The sequence below is a fragment of the Lytechinus variegatus genome, chromosome 12, assembly GCF_018143015.1.
Source record: "Lytechinus variegatus isolate NC3 chromosome 12, Lvar_3.0, whole genome shotgun sequence".
NCBI classification, from domain to species: Eukaryota; Metazoa; Echinodermata; class Echinoidea; order Temnopleuroida; family Toxopneustidae; genus Lytechinus; species Lytechinus variegatus.
In genome coordinates this window covers 839,288-863,236 of record NC_054751.1, presented here as the reverse complement: position 1 = coordinate 863,236, position 23,949 = coordinate 839,288, and the positions used below count along the sequence as shown (strand labels likewise).

At 36.3% G+C, this 23,949-nt stretch overlaps 1 protein-coding gene across 1 annotated transcript; it reads left to right on the top strand.

The window, feature by feature from the left end:
- Positions 1-408: 408 nt before the first annotated feature.
- On the top strand, positions 409-23,790 carry LOC121425143 (poly [ADP-ribose] polymerase tankyrase-2-like). The gene is made up of 23 exons (XM_041621137.1): positions 409-665; positions 1,686-1,910; positions 2,403-2,611; positions 5,751-5,845; positions 6,685-6,822; positions 7,373-7,488; positions 7,860-7,981; positions 9,137-9,228; positions 10,013-10,091; positions 11,961-12,132; positions 13,662-13,744; positions 14,623-14,774; positions 15,483-15,648; positions 15,992-16,211; positions 17,067-17,176; positions 18,504-18,626; positions 19,067-19,615; positions 20,123-20,338; positions 20,714-20,894; positions 21,426-21,612; positions 22,159-22,315; positions 23,598-23,668; positions 23,709-23,790. The coding sequence occupies exons 1-22, from the start codon at positions 464-466 to the stop codon at positions 23,655-23,657; spliced, it is 3,654 nt and encodes a 1,217-aa protein (XP_041477071.1). The 5' UTR covers positions 409-463; the 3' UTR covers positions 23,658-23,668; positions 23,709-23,790.
- Positions 23,791-23,949: the final 159 nt, after the last annotated feature.

Sequence of the window (23,949 nt, the reverse complement as noted above, 5' to 3'; positions counted from 1 at the left end):
CCCAGACAAAAACATTCCGTGTTTGCTCAAGCATATGATTTTAGAGCACCTATTAAAACCAAAATTATATAGACATCATAATTTGAAACAATTTTTTTTTTTAGACTTTTCAAATCTGTCCGGTTTTTTATACGCACTGTATAGATGTATTTTAAAGCCGTTTGAAGATCAGGACAAAACAAAAGAAGATTACATGTATCATTATTTTTTTAGCATCATTGTAATGTTTGTTAATGTCATCAATACTAGTTTTATAATCAACAATATTATTGCTATCAACATATTTATTATCATTATTGTTACTTTCGTTATCATTATTGACATTTTTATTCCCAAATCCTTGCAGTCTGTACTCTTAAAATTGGCATCCCGGGATGGGTCAGAAAACATCGTCTTATTTCTTTCATATGCCATTCACTTTGTACACAAATTTTTACCATCGACAAACAACATCATCGTCAAAATGGCGACAAGAAGGATACCTTTGTCGTCATTTTTGCCTGGTAGTAGCAGTCAGCACGGCGCCCATAGTGAACCGAATCGTGAGCTGTTTGAGGCATGTAGAAATGGAGATTTGACCAGAGTAAAAAAGTTTGTCTCTTCAAGTAACATAAATGCAAGGGATACTGCTGGAAGAAAGAGTTCCCCTCTTCATTTCGCAGCAGGTAAGGTTATGAATTATGACTACGATGAGCATGTTGAAAGTTACATGCTCGGGCAATGCCGGGTGCGGTGGGGTGGCCTACTGCCTGAAAGTCTGCTGGGCGGGCGCAGCGCATGATCAAGAACCGGCTTCACAACTAGTCTAGCATGAGTCAAAGATTTGTATTTTAGTAAACAAATTTAAAGAATGATGGGGTGACCATAATTTGTGTACATTTCAGAAATTATCATGAAGTTGATTTTCAATCCAAAATTTTTCACAGTTCACACAAAATTAATTCAAAATCATCGACAAAGACAGGAAGTCATGGAAGTCAGTAGAGTAAACTTGCCCAAATATCGGACACTTGAGCATAATTGGACCAAAACCAAAATACAATCATTGAATCAAATAAAATCATGTTTATTTCTGTAGTACAAATTATGTTGATTATTAATGTCATGAAAAAATAGAATTGAAAAAAATTATGGTGAACGGAAATTACTCTTTACCAGAAGCTTGTTTTTTGCCAAACATCGGATGCAGTTTCCAAATATTGGACGCGTAAAGTTGCGATAAAATTGTGCTGCGATAAATTTCGACAATTTAAATCGCTAGCAAATTTTCGGCATTTCTTCTAAGTCCTATTTAAAGTTCAAGATCTGTATGCTCAATCTGTAATGAAAATTAAGGCAAAGAATAATTTCACCTAAACAAAAATGCAATTATTGAATTAGAATTGTATTTTTGTTATGAAAGTATTGAATATCGATGGCATAAAATATTGAAAGGAGTAAACAGAAGTTAATTACTTACTACCAGAAGCTTATGTTCCCCCCCCCCAAAAAAAAATGAGGACTGATGGGTGGGGGAATGAAAGAGACGAAAATGAAAGAATGAGGAAGATGAGATTGAGAAGAATCTTTTGTGATGTATAAGAATTAAAAATGTGTGCATACAAAATGTACCCTTTTCCTTGAGTGTTGATGGGTGATCATGAATTTAATGTCATTTTTCTTCATTTCCCTGTGTTTTCATCTAGGATTTGGACGCAAAGATGTAGTGGAACACCTCTTGCAGAGTGGTGCTAATGTTCATTCCCGAGATGATGGAGGCTTGATACCGCTTCATAACGCATGCTCCTTTGGGCATGCAGAGGTCGTAGTGATCCTCCTGAGGAATGGTGCTGATGCCAATGCCAGGGATAACTGGAATTATACTCCTCTCCATGAAGCTGCAATTAAAGGCAAAATCGATGTGTGCATTGGTAAGTGTAATGGTGATGGTGATGACGATGACGGTAGCGATGAAGAAGAAGATGCTGGTGATTAAGGAGATGATAGTGATGATGATGGTGATGATGATGCTGATTATGGGGATGGTAGTGATGAAGATGACAATTCTGGCAATGAGGATGCTGTTGTTGATGATGAAGGTTATGGTGATGATAATGATTGATGGTAATGATAATGGTTGTGATGAATATGTTGAGGATGATGATGATGATATCAAGGATAATAATCATAATTGTGTTGACTGTAGTAATAATGAAGATACATTCTTAGAGAACCATATTTACATGGACTATCCATCTTGAAATAATTGAATAAAGATAGACTGTCATGTATTTATAATGTACATTTTAAAAGAATTATAGAAATGAAACAAAAGCAACATATTTCAAAAAGAAGTGTAATTCTTTCCCTCCCCTTCTTCCCCAAACTTAATACATACTTTTTACTATTATTGCCTTTATCAGTTTTGCTACAGCACGGTGCTGATCCCAATATACGCAACACTGACGGGAAGACACCTCTAGATTTAGCTGATCCTCCAGCGAGGGCTGTATTAACAGGAGACTATAAGAAAGATGAACTTTTGGAAGCAGCGCGAAGTGGAAACGAAGACAAGCTGATGTCTCTGTTGACACCTTTGAATGTTAACTGCCATGCGTGTGATGGAAGGAGGGTGAGTGATTGTGATCAATGATGCAGGGTGCTACATAAGCACTTGCCCGATTGCCTGGGGCAAGTTAGAGTTGGGCAAGTGTTTTGAAGTAAAGACTAAAACTACTTGCCCAATTTGGGCCAGCAAAATTCTCACAGAAAAATGACCAAATTGAGGATCAATGATATGATAGCGTAAATTATGATATTGACTCTGACTTTGGTCATGGCAGGCAAGATAAAATCACTTTGGAAAAAGAAATGCAATAATAGATCAGTTCATGTCAAAAAGAGAGAATAGGGTCAATGGTTGTTTAAAAAACGCATAACTTTCTTTAGAAGAGATAAAAGGTTTTTTCAAGGATATTTTGGGGCAAGTGAAATAAATTTTTGGACAAGTATACAACTATTTAAAGATCTTCTTGCCCAGCTGGGCAGGTGCTTCTAAAAAGTTATGTAGCACCCTGAGTGATGTCACATACCTTGTTCTAATCAATCTTGGTCTTTGTATTTGGGTTCATACATACATGTAATCAACTCAAGAAAAGACTTTCTATCTAGGAAAGCTCTTTCATGGAATGCATGCAATAAGCTGCATTTGGTATTTCTCTGTCAACAAATCTCTCCCTTTTTAGGGCATTTGTAGAAAGTATCCTTTTGTATGGTTCAGAAACATGGACAATCAAGAAGTCCTTAACCCTAAAAAGACTGGGGGGGGGCTGATTCAGCCCCCCCCTCAACATTTTTCGCAATAAATCCGCCGCAAAAATTTTTTGGACCGCGTCGCTCGCTGACTTTTTACTTTCAAGTCTCGCGCAACTTTTGAGACCAAAATCGTGACCCCCGGGTACGCGGTTCCGAAATTACGCAACATTTCGTAAGTGCATGCAGACCCAAAATTACTCAAAAACGTGAATTTGTGTACAAATCCAATGCAAATAGTGTACTTAGCCAAATTTCATAAATGTATCATTATTTTTCCTTTTACTGCTTAAAATCAATTAATCTTATCTTTTTTATGGTCAAAATAAAGTCCCCGACAATTTCCATTGAAAAAAACAATAAAAAACAAAAAGTCGAAAAACAAAGAAATACATAAGAAATTTAGAAAACAATAGAATACATAAGAAAATAAATGCGATTTTGAATTTTAAAAAAATCAATTTGATCAGATGCTTATCTAGAGTACGTGAAACAAAAATTAGCATTTCTGGGGCATTATTTTATTAATTAGAGCAAACTTATGATTTTACGCATAAATTAGCATAATTAATGAGACATGAGATTTTTTGCAGACTTCGATGTTATAATTTTGTAGACAATGCCATGGGTAACACGTGTGCCAATTTTTGTCGCGATCGCGCGATCAACGGCCGAGATCATAAGGGGGGGCTGAATCAGCCCCCCCCAGTCTTCTTAGGTGTCGAAATAGCCCAGTCTATTTAGGGTTAAAGGACAAGTCCACCCCCAAAAAAACTTGATTTGAATAAAAAGAGAAAATTCAACAAGCATAACACTGAAAATTTCATCAAAATCGGATGTAAAATAAGAAAGTTATGACATTTTAAAGTTTCGCTTCATTTCACAAAAACAGTTATATGAACGAGCCAGTTACATCCAAATGAGAGAGTTGATGATGTCACTCACTCACTATTTCTTTTGTTTTTTATTGTTTGAAATATGAAATATTTTGATTTTCTCATCATTGCCATGTGAAATGAAGTTTCATTCCTCCCTGAACACGTGGAATTCCATTATTTTAACATTTTGTGATTCAGGCAAGGAGGTCCTCATCATCAAATTCGTAAAAATTGAAATATTGTATACTTCAAACAATAAAAAACAAAAGAAATAGTGAGTGAGTGACATCATCGACTCTCTCATTTGGATGTAACTGGCTCGTTCATATAACTATTTTGTTAAAAATAAGCGAAACTTTGAAATGTCATAACTTTCTTATTTTACATCCGATTTTGATGAAATCTTCAGCATTGTGCTTGTCTGATTTTTCTCTATTGATTCAAATCAACATTTTTCTGAGGTGGACTTGACCTTTAAAAGGTAGACTAGATGGCACATATACTTGACTTTTAGTGAGGGTACAAAATATGAGTTGGAGAGATCACAAAACAAAAGATGAAATTTATGGAAATCTCATATCTCCACCATGGTAATTAAGCGTAGTATGAGATTTGCTCTTCACTGTTCCCATAGTGAGTCTAAGGAAGTTATTTCCGATATACTTTGGTTGCACCTCCCTCATAATATGAGATGTCGGAGACCTTAACTGTGAATTTTGTTGATTACATTATGTAGGGATACAAGTAGTTTATTACATGATTTACCAACTCCCATGTCAGATCGTGAAGCCTTGCTTGCCAATGTTGATTCATTCTCGGATACGTCCAATTTGTAGTGTAGTAGTAGGTTGTTTTGATGACCTGTACTTTAGGCTTAAAATAAAATGATTTGACTTCATATCTTGTGATGTAGGAAATCGATTTTTAGCTTTGATTAGAAAAAAATGCTTGTATGAATGTTAATATGTTGTGACCATTACCCTTTTCTATTCAACTTAATTTGCCTTGCACTTTGAGTAAAATATGGCCAGGATAGATTGTTGTATGAAAAGTTCACATGAGATACATGTAGGTTTAAGAAAAAGCAGAAAATAAAAAACAAATATTGGTGGTTTGATAAAATCCTTCAAAGAATAGTGGATTCATGAATTTTTTAATTTTTGCGTTGTGACTTCACAAGCGAGCAGCTTCTCCATGTGTCCTGTGAATACAAATTCCACAAATTACCATTTTCTCAAAAAATTTAAAGTGCTTTTATTTGTGCGGTGTATATATCATCAGACAAATCATTTCATGCCCCTTTCTATAAGAAATTTTTTAAAAATCATTTTGTGATGTCACAAATTGAAAAATTTAACAATCCTTAACTCTCTTATTCTTTGATGGACTTTCATCAAACCTTCACAAATATTTTTTAATTTTTCTGCTTTTAAAGAAACCAATTTATTGCCAGGGTGAAGTTCCCCTTAAACAAAATTGGTAATCATATCATAAAAACATAATAGTGAGTTCAATTGATTGAATTTCTTGTGTTTTGATTGTGATTTATTAAAACCGAGACTATGTATTTTATCTTGACAGTCAACACCTTTGCATCTTGCTGCTGGTTATAACAGGATCTCCATAGTTCAGATGTTACTACAACAGGGTGCTGATGTACATGCCAAAGACAAAGGGTTAGTTCATCTATGATTTTGATAAGCTTGATCTGAAGTCAACTTGTTAGATTCAAATTCAATCTTTTTTTTGTTCTACATGAACAGAGACATGGTTTCAAACTGATGATATATTTCCCGCAGTTTCTACTTCGAAATATCACAATTGAATGTGGTTGATTTAAATTTAATTCTGTTTTTGTTTTGCTTGAACATGTGTTTGAAAATCCACGATGTAAAGTTCTACAAAGTACCAATGATATAGTCACTGTATGAATCCTCATCATCATTGTCATCATCATTATCATTGTTGTCAATGTCAACATCATCTTCATTGTCATCATCACCCTCATCATCATCAACATCATCATCAACATCAACACCATCATCAACATCATCATCAACATCATCATCTTCATCATCATCATCAACATCCTCAACATCTTCATCAACATCATCATCAACATCATCATCATCATCTTCATCATCAACATCCTCAACATCATCATCAACATCATCATCATTGTCATCATCATCCTCATCATCAACATCATCAACATCATCAACATCATCATCAACATCATCATCATCAACATCATCAACATCAACATCATCATCAACATCATGATCAACATCATCAACATCATCATCTTCATCATCATCATTATCATCAACATCCTCAACATCATCATCAACATCATCATCATCATCAACATCCTCAACATCATCATCAACATCATCATCAACATCATCATCTTCATCACCATCAACATCCTCAACATCAACGTCATCATCAACATCATCATCCTCCTCATCCATCCCATCCTTCATTGATTTCAGCCTTCATATTGTTGTTTCAGGGGTTTGGTTCCCTTGCACAATGCCTGTTCCTACGGCCACTTTGAAGTGACCCAGCTGTTGATCAAGCATGGTGCCAGTGTGAACGCGGTAGACCTGTGGCAATTCAGCCCTCTTCACGAAGCAGCTTCAAAATCAAGGTATGTGCACTCCTGAAGCCCTGTCGGGGTAGTGTTTTATAAAGCATGCCAATTATTTTTCCGACTAATTGGATCTGAGCCATAATGTATTTTTCATGAAGTCTCCCTGAGATTTGGTGCGACAGTGCTCAAATTTTCATGGTGCTCAAACATGGCAAGACAAGTTGACCAATATACATGTTAATAAACATATTATAGCCATAAAATACTGCATGATCCATCGTGATCAGATATTCAGAGAAATTGTAATGGTATTTGATATGAACAATACAACCTAGAACATTGTGCAGTCAATGATTTGAATATTGTTATTTAACTACCACTCTATAGTGGATTATGGTAACACACTTTGGACTCCGCATGTTTGCAGCGAAAAAAAAAAGCTGGGCTGGGCAGAGAGAACCTCCTGAGCCAGGCCGAATGAGCTGCCACTTTGGTTCCGCATTTGACCGGCCTTTCATTGTAAATGGGGCGTATGTCTAGGTCAAGTTCCCATTCACAATGTTGATTGTCCCGATTGCTTTGTTTCTCCGCTGATTGTGTATGACAGGGTTGAGGTATGTTCCTTCTTGATGAGTAAAGGAGCTGATCCATTCTTGATGAACTGCCATTCTAAGAGTGCTGTTGATGCCGCTCCTACTAGAGAACTCAAAGATACTCTACAATGTAAGTCATGTGTTAAACTCAACGTGGGTTACACAGAGAGCTAAAGTCTGACTAAAAGTCATGCTTAAATGCTAAAGCGCTCATGATATCAAACATGTAAGATCATTGAATAATATGCAGAAGAGCTCATTCCATGACCATGATCTGTCCTCCCTCAACTCGACATTGAGTAGATGAGTATATGTACATAGAACCAGCGCAATATAAATGGACATATTATTATTGTTGTATGCAGGAATTTCTGCCTCTGAATGTGCACTCTAACTGATTTAAATCCTGATATGAGAAAAATCTTGTACCTGAAGAATAATTAATCATCGCCAGGTTGTGTATAAAATTTGTACTGATCCCACTTTTCATTATTCGTTCAGATGAGTTTCGAGGACACCAAGTGCTCGAAGCATGTAGGCAGGCTGATCTGGCCAAGGTTAAGAAGCAATTAACTGCTGACGTGGTCAACTTCATGCATCCGCACACTATGGACCGTCCTTTGGTAAGTTTAAGTATTTGTATGTAAACACTGTAGGTGCATCAATAATCAGAAGTTCTTTTGCTCCTTTGTTAATAACAACAACAGTTTCTGCTGCATTCATGAATATACTGGGTAGGTTTCAGTGCCATGTGGAAATCAGCTGACCCTTATATAAAGCCAAGCTCACAGGCCACGACACATCTATATCTCTGGCAACAATGGCATTTGTCCTCATAATATCAGTCTCGGTTTGGATATCTGGTGTTTTTTACAGTTTGAGAGAATGCTCTTGCTTCGAGTTTAATTCACATGACATGTTGCATGTTGGAAAGTTTCATGTCTGTTGTAGATTTCACATCTGTCTGTTATGCTTAAAACAAAGTGCATTCTCTATAACTGTTCAATAAATTTTTTAAAATTCATCGAGTTCGGAACTGAATGTTAAATATGGCTGTACTGTAAGTGTGATGCATTGAAAAACTGTTAGAATGTTACAAATATGATAAAGTAGTAATGCATATTTTATGGTTCGAAATAGAAATCAGAAATAGAAATCCTCCAAAAATTCATTTTGCCCAATAGATGGCGGGCTAGGCAGCCACTAAAGCAGCGCCAGATTAATGTTGCTTTATCTAAATGAGCCAACACACCGGTCCGTTACACTGAAATTACACATTAGAATTCGCTGTACTGCCTCCATATAAGAAATCGGATTAACTTTAAGATTTTGTCGCTTGCTTTTCATAGTATTCTTGGATCAGCACCACAATACAGTCTGTCATTTATCAATTACTACAGACCAAGCAGGTCCTTGCGCTCATCCACTCCTGGCTACCTTGTTATTTCAAAAGTTTCAAAATCTTGGGAGGAAAGATCATTTGCTTTTGCATGCCCCACTTTGTGGAATAGCCTTCCTGAAGACATAAAAAATGTACCTCTATCGAGACTTTAAAAAATCTTCAAAAAACTCTTTTTATTTAACTCTTAGCTCTTTATGCACCTTGAGCACTCTACATGCATGGTACAGAATGATGTATTGTTGTGAATAATTTGTTATTATAAAATTCGTAGATATGTTCATCCGCTTTCTTTCATTCAACTCCGAGAACTCCTGTGAAGTTCCTTCAAATATTTTCATGTTATTGACTGTTCATCTTTCTATATTTTCTGTGACAGCATTGCGCATCTGGATCGGTGTTTCCCAAACGCAGACAGGTCGTCGACCTCCTCATCAGGAAAGGAGCCAATCTTCTTGATAAGAATAGCGAGTGAGTATATTATCATTTCATGTTTGCCCTCCTAGTCTAGGACCTTGTTGCATAAAGTATACAATCAATCGAGCAATTGACTTTGATTTTAGGTCCATGAAAAACCATGTACAAATAATTGGAATGAAGTCTGTGAACATTGATTGTATCTGTTAAATGTTATACAGCCCGAAAATATATTCATTCTATAACACCTGATTTGCTGATTTGCTGATTTGTTGTTTATTGTTTTGAAATTATTTTAAAATCAATAAATACATTTAAAAAGTGTAACAATTTATAACAGAGTACAAATTTTATGATTAATTCCATTAACCAAAATAAACAGTTAATAGATTGCTTTTACGATGCCAAATATTATATAAAAAATTGATGGTACCAGTTGTACGATCGGTAGATTTGTTTTTTGTAATGGGACCCATGATTCTTGTTTCTCTAGTAATTTTAGATGATTTTTCATTATTTTAAAGATACAATGCATCAATATAGATCATATATTTAATATGTATGTATGGGAGAAAGATTCGGTCAAAGGTCAAATTTGTGTGTTAATGTTTTGTTCAAGGGTCCTATGATTTGATAACCTCTGGTGTACAAATTGTTACAGCTCTCTTAAGAATTACCATAGAGGAGCTCTATATTACTATCGTTAAACTTGTTCTACGATTAAGGTCAAATCATATGGGATTAAAAAGAGGGAGTTGTAAAGCGAACATGTATGTAAGTATGTTATTTGGTGAATAATGATTTTCTGTGTTCTTTTTTTTTAATACTTTTTGTATAGTGGTTTATCACCTCTTCACACAGCAACCACTAAATCCCACCTTGATGTAATGGAAATCTTACTAAAGCATGATGCTAAGGTAAGTTCATATTGACGCAGGCCTGCCAATCAGTAGGTTTTTGGCGTATTTAGTACGTTTTTGCAACCAAAATGCGACAGTACGTTATTTCTTTTAAAAATACAGGGGTTTTTTGTAAAAAAAAATTATTAGATCAATGTAATTTCAGGTAACTCGATTTTTCAATCATTTTGTTAAAACCAGGGTGAGATATACACATGTTTAAATGGTTTTTTTTCATCTGTAAGAGCAGTGCGCAACTTGCATGCAACTTGAGCACCGCGATGATTGCGCGTGCCACAGCCAGAGGTTTGCTGGTCTGTTGATGATACCAATTTTGGTAGCATGATATTAGAGGTTGTGCGTTCAAAACATGTTCATAATGCTTGATATTTTCATGCATCTGCCCGCCTTTGAAAGTTACCAGAGGCATTATATTTGTGTATGTCTATCTATTGATTCTGTTTTTTGTTCTTATTAAAGGGATGGTCTGGGGTGAAAATATTTATATCTAAATAAATAGAGTAAAATTCACAGAGCAAAATGCTGAAAATTCCATAAAAATTTGGTAACAAAAAAAAATATTGATAAATTAAAAGTTTATCAATATTTTGTGAAAATAGTTATATGCACATCATCATGAATATTTATTAGGTGGGCTGATGATGTCATGTCCCCACTTTACTTTTTCTTATGTTATTACATGAAATCATAATTGTTTCATTTTTTTCATACATGTATAAAAGATGTGTCTCAATTATGATTAAATAAGTTACTTTAATATAACTAATGCACTTATTCAGTTGTCAATCCAATTGTTTTAGTTCTTGGTAGAAAATATGGGAATAAACGTAATTTCATATACCGGTAATGAAATACAAAAAAACAAGTGGGGATATGACATCATCAGCCCACCTCATGAATATTTATGATAACATGCCGTCATGATGCCGAGAACTGTTTCACTGGATCAATGCAAATCTGTAAAATTCAATAACTTCATTGTTATCTGATATTAATAAAATTTTCAGCATTTTACTTTGTGAATTTACTCTATTTATTGAGAAATAAATATCTCCAGCCTGGATCACCCATTTAATTCTCAGCAACTGGTTGCCTGGTAAAGAGACTTCATGTTTATGTATTGTAGTGCTAGTGATACAACTAATGTGGGGGATTAAAGATAATAAAGGTTATCACATAACTGAAAATTGCATATTAATGCCATATCTAAAGAATCATTTGAGATACCAACTCTAAGCTTGGTTATTATATAAATATTGGAGTGAAGATCTGATAAGGTATTTAGAGCATGTGATTTTATTTTTGTGAAATTTGTAATATATTTCAGATCCATCAATAGTGGAATAAAAAAATTAGAATTCATGCAGTCAAGAATCTAACTTGTTTTAAGGTTTATATCGGAACTAAATATAGAAGCAAATTTCAACCTATTAGAATACAATTCAGTAACATTGTAAAGATTAGTGCAATGTGATGGCCATGCTACGTAGCATGTTTGATTATGAGTGAATAATTTTGATGTATTTTTATTCTCTAGATCTTCCATATTTCATTTTTTTGTACGATGTGATTGTCGTATATGTACAGGGCTCCATTGAAAACAAATTTTTACATGAACAGGGGCTGTTTCATAAAGCTGTTCATAAGTTAATAGCGACTTTAAGAACAACTGGTGATCCTTTCTTGTAAATTATTTTCACCATAATATGTTCATTGGTGATTATCTAGTGCGTAAAAAAGGTTCACCAGTCGTTCTTAAAAGTCGCTCTTAACTTACGAACAGCTTTATGAAACACCCACCTGGCCTCCCTGTCAAAAGAAAATCAAAATGAATAAATATGATTTTTGAAAATGTTGTTTATTTAGGTGAATTCAACGGATAACCTTGGTCAGACACCTCTCCATCATGCTGCTCGTGATGATTTGACCGAAGCCTGCAAGCTACTCTTGTCCTACGGGGCCGATACAGGTGCATTGTGCAGGCAAGGACTTTCCCCTAGTCAGCTGGCTTCAGAAAATATCCAAAAAATTCTGCAAGGTATGTCCAAAAGGGTCTCCTCAAACCTACTGTTGTGATAAATTTGTGTTAAAGAGAAATGCCAGTAGTTGCAGTAAACACTGATTTCATGAGAAAGTCTGTAAACCAGGCTTAATTGTCAGTATATCATCGAGGATCTACATGTAGATCTGGGGGGTGTTTCACAAAGATTTAAGTATGACTTAAGTCGCACTTAAATGCCGACGCGTACATGATATGCAACACGCGATCTTATTGAATTGAATTGAATTGAATGTATTTATTGTCCTGTGTAGGAAATTCATTTCACATCGGGTTTACAAAAATTACAAATAGATATGCACATATACAGAATGAAAATAGACTTACAATACCGTGGCATTACATACACAAAACAAAATGCCGTATACGTTATTTCAAATATAATAGAAAGAGTACAATTGCAGATATATAAATTGATTAATTATTCAAATACTAATTGGTTTGTGATTCCATATCCAGCCCGAATACGGGGGGGGGGGTGGAACGAATATTGCGAGACGGTAAATTAAAAGCGAGTATTGAAAGGGGGCGGGGTTCATAGTAAGCTATTGATAGATACGCAGTAGTGTGCGTCCTCATGGCACGATCTGACCAATGTGGTCAAGCCTTTCATTCCGGCATTTAAGTGCGACTCTAAGTCATCCTTAAATCTTTGTGAAACACCCCCCTGGTACAGTTACATAAACTGAACTTTTTGAAATCTTTAAATATACGCTGAAAAATGTTCACACTGAAGATCACCAACTCAGGTAAGCGCACGTGGGACAGTGTATAATTATTGCCCGATGCTTTACCCAAATCCTGTGTTTATTTGCTGATTTCTCCGCAATTACACACTTTCTTCCAGAATCCTTTGGCACATATGTTTCATTTATACAAACAGACACTTTAATGGTCATTTCATTGAATTCTGTACGAACTCATTTTGATGTCTATACCACAACTGGCATTTACCAGTCATCATGTATAAAGCTTTCACTGTATATAGGCCTACTGTTCTGCTTTCACAAAAGGAAGCAAGGTTATATCAGTGTAATTTCTTTTAAGAGCTAATAAAGGTGTCTGTAATTTACTTAGATGCCAAATAGGATATGAACGATAATGTGATTGGATTGGCACGTGTGCACCAATAAATGTATGCCTAGCCAGGATCCCCCCCCCCAGGGAGTGGAGATAGTGCACTTTATGTGTGGAACAGTGATGGATCCCATGGATCCTATTGCATATGAATGTAATTATTAGTATTATTGTTATAGCATGATGGTTAACTAGTCATATCTTCTAGCAGGTGTAGTGTCTTTTCTAGGAAGTTTGAGTTTGACGTGGAATAAGGAATTAATTTGTAAAGTGCAAACGCATCTCAAAACCGAGGTGGGGTGAAGAGGTAACTCGCTTTTCCTTTTGTCAAAGTGGGGCAGTATGGATTGCAAAATTTATTGTGAATGAGATCTTCTCTTTTTAACTCTGAATTTGCATCTTGTTGTCTGTTTTATTCATTTTCCATTCAGCCGAGGATCAGAGGATGTCGATGTCAGATGAAACTATGCAATTCTTAGAAGCTGCCAAAGCTGGTGATCTTGATAAAATGAAGGTAAAACTCATTGAAAAAATTATTTCATAACCACTCTTGGACAATTTTGTGTTTTCAGCCAATCCTGCCTGGCATGTATGGTGGTGCTAAATACTTATAGGTCTGTATTCTGAAGTCAGGTTAAACTGAAACCATGGTCCAACTCTGTGCAAAAATTATGGAAAAAAACCAAAAGTGTCAAAAATTTTATTAAGTTTTATGTTTCGTATGTTTACTGTGCTCTTTTCTGATTCATCCATGGTGAAGACAATCTTCTTTTCATACTTCCTAGACAATTATGAATGATTTGAGAGCCAAATGAGCTGAAATAATCATATCTCTACTGTTAGTGATTTATATAACAATTGGCTCTCCATACTTAAACCACAACTTTGAACCTGAGTTTAAGTCAAACCCGACTTCAGTGTTCTATCAAATTGCATTACATTGCAACATATAATCTAAAGTGAGATTTTTCATTATTGCGGAGAAAGCGGCATTAGAGGGGAGGAGTTACTGTGTGATGGGTTATGTAAAGAAATCTATTGAATTTCCCTAATAATGATAAATAATGATAAATACAATTGTAATGAAAATAATTCTCAATTTTCATGTAGTGCAAATTATAGTTAAGTCTCTTAGTGCTCTAGTACAAACAAAATGAAAAAATTACAGTATTTTCAATTGTTATATTGTGCAAATTATAGTTAAGCCTCTTAGCACTCTAGTACAACCAAAAGGAAAAAGTTCCAGTAGTTTGGTTGTTTTTGTAATTTCTTCGTGCTTGACTTCCTTTGTTTTTTTTAATTTTCTTAAATGCCTGCTACATGGATAATGTTTCATTTCTGTTTCTTGAAGAAACCTTTTTATTTGATTTTTTAATGCAATTTTTTTTGTAGACCATGGTGGATAGCAGTAAACATCTCGTCAATTGCTGTGATAAAGAAGGCAGGCATTCAACTCCACTTCATTTTGCAGCGGGCTATAACAGGGTAGCAGTCGTCGAGTATCTCCTCAGTAATGGTGCTTATGTTCATGCAAAAGACAAAGGGTAGGTGGATCATTTGTTAAATTAAGCTTGAAGGTAGAGGAAAGTAGCTGCAGCAAATGATTATTTCATAAGAAATCTTTAAAATCAAGGTTAAATGTGACCATATTATCATAGATCTAGTTCTGGTATATTAAAATACTTATCTTTTTAAAATCATGAAATCTTAGCTGAAAACCAATAATTCTGTTGATCACTAACACAAAAAGGCATATATGGGACAGTGTTTTGATATTATTTGCAAAAATCCCCGAAGTATTATGAAATTCTGTGCTTATTTTGCTCATTTCTCAGAAATTACACATTTTTTTCCAGAGCCAATTGGCACTTATTTTTTATTTCTTTGTACAAGCACTTGAGTGGTCATTTTATTGGATTCTGTTTGAGCTCATTTTGAGATCTTAGCTGGTATTTATCTTTAATATTATCCTATTGCAAATCATGTACAGAAATATGCAATCATTTGTGAATATTCTGCATATTTCTCTATGTTGCATCTCCTCCCATTGCCTTGATTGTCAAATACAACTTAATTTCATTCAACTCAATTTCCATTCACCTAAGCATTTATTTTCTTTCCTTTTTTACAAAATATTTGTCAATATAAATTATACAAAATCATATATATGCACATATGATAGGTTCTTGTGTTGCCCTGCGATCATGCTCTGAATGTTATGAAACATGCATATTTCATTTTTGTCTTTCCAGTGGCCTGGTACCTCTGCATAATGCCTGTTCATTTGGGCATTATGAGGTCACTGAGCTACTCTTGAAGAGAGGTGCCCTCGTCAACGCTGCTGACCTATGGAAGTTTACTCCTCTTCATGAAGCCGCCGCCAAGGGAAAATATGACATCTGCAAACTTCTCCTTCAGGTAAGATACGTCTTTGTGTTTTACCAGTCTTTGACAAAAATCGATATGATAACTCTTCGAGGCAAGAGTCCCCCCCCAAAAAAAAAAAGTTCAAGTGGATATTACATGCTCAAAATATAATTGTTTTTCATTTCTGAGACGAGTCATTCGGCAGGAATGTCCCCTCATCTGATCTCTTTGCCTGTCTCCACTTCTTTCACAGGAGGAGGAGAAGGATAATTATATCAAAAGATAATGATGATAGTAATGATACATAATGGTGATAATTTTATTTTAATAACAATTACAACAAAAATGATTTCTATTGACATTCCCACGGTATTGGTTTCATCTTGTCTTGCAGCATGGGGCCGATGTGAACAAGAAGAACCGTGATGGTCATACCCCTCTCAACCTGGTAAAGGATAGCGATCAGGATATCCAAGATTTACTCAAGGGTGATGCCGCCCTCTTGGATGCCGCAAAGAAAGGTTGTCTGGCGAGGGTTCAGAAGCTGGTCTCGTCAGACAATATCAACTGTAGGGATTCACAAGGAAGGAATTCTACGCCGTTACACCTTGCCGGTGAGTTCAAATGGGGTGTTTTTGCTTTTACTACGGGGAAACTCTCTACAACACATCGATTCCTTTGAAAATGCAATTGAAATAATGAGGCTTTTCTTGGAAGTTGGTGGACTGGGACAGCAGGTCATACAAAGATTTGCCGCTGAAGAACGATTGCAAATATGTCGTTGTCCAGACTCTAGAGATTCCGATGCTGTCCGGTTCTGCAACATTCGACAAAAGCCTCTCAGCGCTCCATTGTGATTTGAATTGGTGCCTTGTAGAGAGTTTCCTCCTAGGAAATGCGAAAAGTCTGGATTGTCTATTGTTTGATGATGAAGGAGATCCAATTTGAATACGTGTATTTGGTTGAAAGCCGACTCGTAATCAGGGGCGTGTTTCACAAAGATTTTTGTTGATGATTTTCACTGACAAATGTTATGGGCTACTTGAAATTCTGGCATCTGATTGGCCGAGAGCAAATTAGTCGCTGAAAGTCACTGAAGAAAGCTTTTCATGAAACTCTCCCAAGGCATTTGTTTTCTGAGCACATTATTTTGATTATGCTTGATAACGACTGGTGGTTATAAGGAAGAGGACCATGATGGGTGATAGCCCTTAGCCTAGGATGATCTACCAAATGAAACAGATCCACAGCTTTATTCAATTACATATTATGTATCCATGGGCATTAGTGTAATTGCCCACACTTCGATTGGGACATTCCATGGTAAATTATTATAATGATGATAGTGATGATGATGATGGTGGTGATGATAAAGTTGATGATGATGATGATGATGATGATGATGATGATGATGTTGATGATAATGATAGCAATTACCATATATTTACCATATTTTTTTTCTCTTTTAGCTGGTTATAACAATGTTGAGGTAGCTGAATATTTATTAGAGCATGGTGCTGATGTCAACGCTCGCGATAAAGGTGGCCTTATCCCTCTTCACAATGCATCGTCATATGGGGTAAGTCTAGTTTCTGACATCCCTTTGATAACATTGACTTACTGACTGAGTTAGGTGCATAGGACGGTGTGTCCCTTCGCCTACTGCTGGTGATCCTTTTCCATTCAGTTCTACCCTGGGCTAGGTCTACAGCATCCAGTAGAGGGAGACCCACATCACGTCTGACTTTGTCCCTCCATCTGGAAGGGGGACGTCCTGTTGGTCTCCTCTTTTCAAAGTCCTTTCTGTAAGCCTGAACTGGAAAGCAGTTTTGTGACACACAGCATATGAGCCCGAACCACCTCAGGCATTGTTTTGTAGCTTCCTCGCATATTGTGTTTGTGATTTGTAATCCACTCCTGATGTCCGCATTCCTGACTTTGTCCAATAAATGGACACCTAACATGGTGATTACATTATTAACATGATTCTCATGAAAACATTCCTCTTGAGCGCAGTACCCCCCCCCATCCCATCGGCTTCTGAAAAGAATTCCCCAGAGGGCTAGTCTGCTTAGAAGATGACGTACCCAAATTACTGCTTCCCGTTCACTGTTGTAGTAAAGGAATTTTGATATTGATGTTGACAGGTGTCATTTGAAGTCATCTGAAAAATCTTCCAATATCTCTACATCTTTTTTTTTTTTTAAGAATTTGACTTGAATTAAACTAAAAAAATGCAGATTAAACTAGTGAAAGGCAAAAATGTGACTCTGAATTAAAGGGGAATCCAGCCTTGGCCATAAAATGGTGTGTTGGGAAGGAGAAAAATAAATTAAACATAATGGTGAAAGTTTGAAAGAAATCGGACAAGCAATAAGAAAGTTATAGCTGCTTTAAAATTGAGATCACTAATACTGTGTAGATTTCAAATTGGCAACTGGGTAAGTAAATTATGACAAGGGGCAAGGACAACTTTTCCATAGGCCATGTACTTTATTATCAGGGATTTGTGGTTTTCTCCTAAGTACCCATTCCCCTGGGGCAGAAATCTAAATATAGCCCAGGTAGTATATTGTTTTATGTCCTCATGAAAGAAAAAATATGATTTTAAATAAAACTTTTAGGGAAAATGACATTTTAGCCATAATATGTATTGGAGTATATGGAAGAGTAGTCCTTGCCTTACATCACTATGACATCCCATATGCGGCCAATTTGAAGTCTCCATGGGTATAGTGATTACCAATATTTACAACTTTTAAAAATTCATAACTTTCTTGTTGTTTGTCCAATATTGTTCAAACTTTCACCTATCAACTTGCCTGATTTTTCTTTTCCTTATAAAAACAACTTTTTATTTGGGTTGGATTCCCCTTTAAAACTCAGAATTCTTATTTCACGCATAGCACCTGGACATAGCAGCCTTATTGATCAAGCATAAAACCTGTGTGAATGCCGTTGATCGATGGAACTTCACTCCACTTCATGAAGCTGCTCAGAAAGGCAGGACCCAGCTTTGTGCTCTGCTGGTAAGTGACATTGGTTTGTTGTATCAAGATTTGAGTAGCCTCTTTTTCTCTGAACATATGATATATTGTCAAAATCACATTTACAGGAACTACCAATTTTTGACAGAAATCCTTATGTAAAAAGGTAAGAGTAATATTTAAAAATAACTTGTAGATTTTTACTGTTTATAGACTCCAAACAAGAACTTCTCTTGTGTAAAACTTTTCTTTTTTGCACTGACTTCGTCCAGGTGAATAATTTGATTCAGCCAAAACAATGATAATGAAAGTCTTGGTTTCTTTGATAAATTTAGTTATGAAACAGTTTCTCTTATGAAGTTATTTCTATTTAGCTAGATAGGATGATCTTGCCTGTAATTGGATTATTTGTTACTTTTTATGTGTTTAATGAAAGATCTATTACATTATTGTATTTTCTATCTGCGTGTACTCATTTGAAGCTTGCTCATGGAGCTGATCCAACCATGAAGAACCAAGAAGGACAAACTCCTTTAGACCTCTCAACAGCGGATGATGTCCGATCATTACTCCTGGACGCCCTTCCACCTACCGCAATCAAGTCATCCGGCCCTACCACCACGCCCACCACACCCAGCCCACAAACTCATAACCCTGGTATCAGGACTGCCGGCATGGGGGTCAGTGCCCCACCCCCCACGACAAACTTTAGACCGACGTCGGCTCCGGCCGTCGGGGCTTCATCCATGGGTAATACTGGCCTCCCGGCTCTGACGGGAAGCAGTAGCGCAATGGCTGGTGGTGCTAGCAGTAAGGTGCCAGGTGCCAGTGGTACCATCGGCGGTGTCGGTAAGGGAATCGGCGGTGCTGTGGGTGGTATGGCACCCGTTGGACAGGCAGTTCAGGGAGACGGTTCAATACAGTTTGAACGATTAGCCATAGAAGGCAACAATCCTCTGGACATTAGTGTTGGCTCATTCCTCAGCAATCTTCAGTTGGATCACCTTAGGGATATCTTTGAAAAGGAGCAGGTAAAATGTATAATCCAATCACCCTGTGTGTGTGTTTCAATCTGATAGATGTTTGTTTCATTTGACAGAAGCCCTGTAATCAAGATCTGTATAGAATGTTTTTAAAGAAGTGAAAATTAGCATAGCTGTGAGGCTATTATTAAAACTGTCTGCAGAATTGGTTTATTGTGTTTTCCTTGGCTTATTAAAATTCCTTTTAATTTGGAAGATGGCAATGGTTTTGAAGCTAACCGTTTAGTAGCATTGTGATTATTCACCAGTGCCGAGTACATTTTTTAAGAGTAAATTTGCCATTACTCACTACTGGTTTATCTTGTTTTTAAAGACATTCTCAATGGAAGGCTGTTGGATGAACTGATTTTTATTATTCATGCATGCAAAATAATAAACAGTGCTAGTTTCATGTCTAATTCATAACTGGCCAGTATGCATGACTGTGGCTAGTACACATGACCTTGTGAGCCTGAGGGTTACACATACTTCATACATAATCTTTACCATCTCCAGATCACGATGGATGTCTTAGTTGAGATGGGACACGAGGAGCTAAAGGAGATAGGAATCAATGCCTTCGGACATCGTCATAAGATCATCAAGGGATTAGAAAGATTAATAGGGGGACAGGGCACTCCTAGTCTACATCTGACCATCCACAACAACCAAGGGTCCACCCTCATCGATATGCAACCAGAGATGAAGGAGTATCAATCGGTCGCTGACGAGGTAAGGATTCTTTATTTGACATCGCTATAAAAACAGGTTTCCCCAGGCTAAAGCCAGTTTAAAAATATCTATAATCACTTTTGAAAATGCCTAGAAATGTTAAATGATGATACAAGATTTGAATATTGTATTACTATTCAAAATATGCATGTCTTGAAAGTTTTTTATTTGTATATATCATCTTGGTTAAGTCAGTCCAATGCAAGGAAAACATGATTCTTATACACATAGTATTCGATCGTAGGAATCAGTTTTAGTGGTCACTACAGGCAGATGGCTGGTATAAAGAGGTGGCCGCTAACACAGTTTGATTGTTTTGGCATTTATCAGTGTTTGTGAATTGATTGCGAACATGTTTCATTTTGTGTCGTATAGATGCAGACGACGATTCGCGAGCATCGGGATAACGGCCAAGCCGGTGGTATCTTCAACCGGTATAACATCATCAAGATAGAGAAAGTGAGGAATAAGAAGCTTTGGGATCGATACGAGCATCGCAGGAAAGAGGTGGCCGATGAGAACCATAATCATGATAACGAGAGAATGCTATTCCATGGTAAGACTAGCTTTGTCAACCGCTGAGTGATTTCAGTTCTTTTTATGTTGATGTTACATGGGTAATTCCATCGGGTTGGGCCCAAAATTACAAGGCGACCATGTAACGTAGGGATTAAGTATTCCATTATTCCATTAAAATGTTGATCAATTCAGATGTGGCTAAGATTTGATGTGTCAATGTGAATAAAGTCTTCTGCAGTAGTAATCCATGTTTGATCTTATTGTATCTGTAGTCGTTGTAGTTAAAATAAACTTTTTTTTCTATAATCAAAATTATAGGGACATCACATTCATATATCATTGGCAATAGACTGCCAGGTCTGAAATTGCAGTACATCATGATGTATATTAAAGGCTTGTGACTAGCATCTCGGAAATATGCAAGAGGCCTGTAAGCTTCGTTATCATGCGCCATGCTATTCATGCTGGTAATTAGCACAAGTATGTGTACACTGTAGAGTTCTTTACTAGAATAAAGATCTGTCTTTGGGGAAAGGTTTTCACTCGATAACTCTGTCTGCATTCACAGGATCACCCTTCATCAATGCCATCGTGAATAAAGGGTTCGATGAGCGCCACGCCTACATCGGGGGCATGTTCGGAGCTGGTATCTACTTTGCTGAGGACTCGTCCAAGAGCAACCAGTATGTGTATGGTATCGGAGGAGGGACGGGCTGCCCCGCCCACAAAGATAGATCATGCTATGTATGCCACAGGTGAGTGCGCATGCATTGAGACATCATCTTAATTTCTCCAATGGGATTTCACTTCACAGGGTTGCGTTCCATCCAAAACAGTTATGTATGAAACCTTCGTAGTATAATTGGTAGAATTTTGCCTATTTGTCACAAACTTTAATGTAAAAATGAGGCAGTATATTGTCTTCATAAAACTCTCGAATTTTATATACGCTATGCAGTTTTTTTGCACACCAGTGACCATATGGGAGGAAGTTTGAGTTGACGCTCTCATGATCCTTTCCATTTCTTGATGAACTGAAACGATGCTATTTTGTGGATTTCATGGTTATCTATCGATGTATCAAGATGTTAGTTGTCATAAGTGTGTCTTCACTCAATATTTATTCACTATATTACGAGAGATATGAGATATCATCTCATTACCAAACCCAACATTGATATTTATTTAAGTTCTAGTGCCACAATTTCTGATACCATGCAGCCCAAGTGGTGGTATTCCTAAAGATCAAATTTCCTTGTGCTAAAAATCTGCTTGTCCTTTTCTTCTTTTTTCTTTAACAGACAATTATTATTCTGCAGAGTAACCTTAGGGAAGGCTTTTCTTCAATTCTCAGCGATGAAGATGGCTCATGCTCCACCCGGCCATCATTCTGTTATTGGTAGACCTAGTGCAGGAGGATTAGCGTATGCAGAGTATGTTATATACAGGGGTGAACAGGTAAATAGTACAATCTGAGAAACATTGCCAATTTGAAGAAATTCAAATGACCAAATACTCATTTAGAATAGATATTGGTAGACCAAGTGCAGGAGGATTAGCATATGCAGAGTATGTTATCTACAGGGGAGAGCAGATGAATGGTACAATCTGAGAAGTGTTGCCAATTTGATGAAATTCCAATGACTAAATACTCATTTAAAATCGATATTGGTAGACTTAGTGCAGGAGGATTAGTGTATGCAGAGTATGTTATATCCAGGGGAAAGCAGGTAAATAATACAATCAGAGAAATGTTGCCAATTTGAAGAAATTCCAATGACCAAATACTCATTGAGACTAGATATTGGTAGACCTAGTGCAGGAGGATAAGCGTATGCAGAGTATGTTATCTACAGGGGAGAGCAGGTGAATAGTATAATCTGAGAAATGTTGCCAATTTGAAGAAATTCAAATTACTAAATTTTCCTTCAAAAATAGCCCATGCTCCACTTGGTCACTATTCCATTATTGGTAGACCTAGTGCAGGATGATTGGCTTAGGCAGAGTATGTTATATACAGGGGAGAGCAGGTAAATAATACAATCTGAGAAACACTGCCAATTTGAAGAAGATAGAAAATGAGGAAAGCTATATCGTCTATGCAGAGTATGTCATCAACTGGGAGGAAGAGATTAATAACATAATCTGAGATTTGTTCAAAATTTTTCTTCTTTTCAGTATCTATTGTCATTTCTAGTTTTACAGAGTTGTGTTTAATGATGGACAGAATTCTGATGACTCCCTTTTAAAGTTGCTCACAATGAATCTGCTTATGGGAGATACATTTTTTTCATATAAAATGTGCCTATGTTATGTGGTATCATTCTTCTTTTGATTAAAGATAAATACCAGTTGTGGTTACGATCTCAAAATGAGTTCGAAGAGAATCCAATGGAATGATCACCCAAATGTTTGTATGCATACAGTATGTGCTTTGGAAAAAAATAGGTCATTACTGAGAAATTAGCAATAAGCATGGAGTTCTATAAAATGTTGGATATTTTTCTAAATGATATTAATACACTGTCTCGCATGTGCCTTTTTTGTTAGTGATCATTAGCATTATCGGTTTTTAGCTAAGATCTCATGATTTCACAAAGATAAGTTTATTTCAGTGTACCAGAACTAGATATGTAATGATATGGTGGCAATTAACCTTCATTTTAAAGACTTGCTCATTTAATAATTGTTTATTTTACCTTTAATGATATTTTTAAAAAATATATTAATATTTTTACAGGCATTTCCAGAGTACCTCATCACATTCCAGATCGTCAAACCAGACAGCACAGAGAAATGATGCGGAAACACCTTCTCACATGCCACCGAATGAACTTAGCGAAAACACCTTCTCACATGCCACCGAATGAACTTAGCGAAACGGAATATGCAGACGTATGTTGTAAAGCTACACAGAAACAAGACTGAATGAACGTTCTTACAATGGCTCAGAAAGAAAAAAACTGATGCAGGAAGATCGCCATTAAAAGCAACACGTAAAGGATGACACAAAGAAGTGGAATCTGAAGAATGCTCTTTTAAGCAAAGCACAGAGGCCCGTATTCTGTTAGCAGGTTTAACTTAAACTCAGA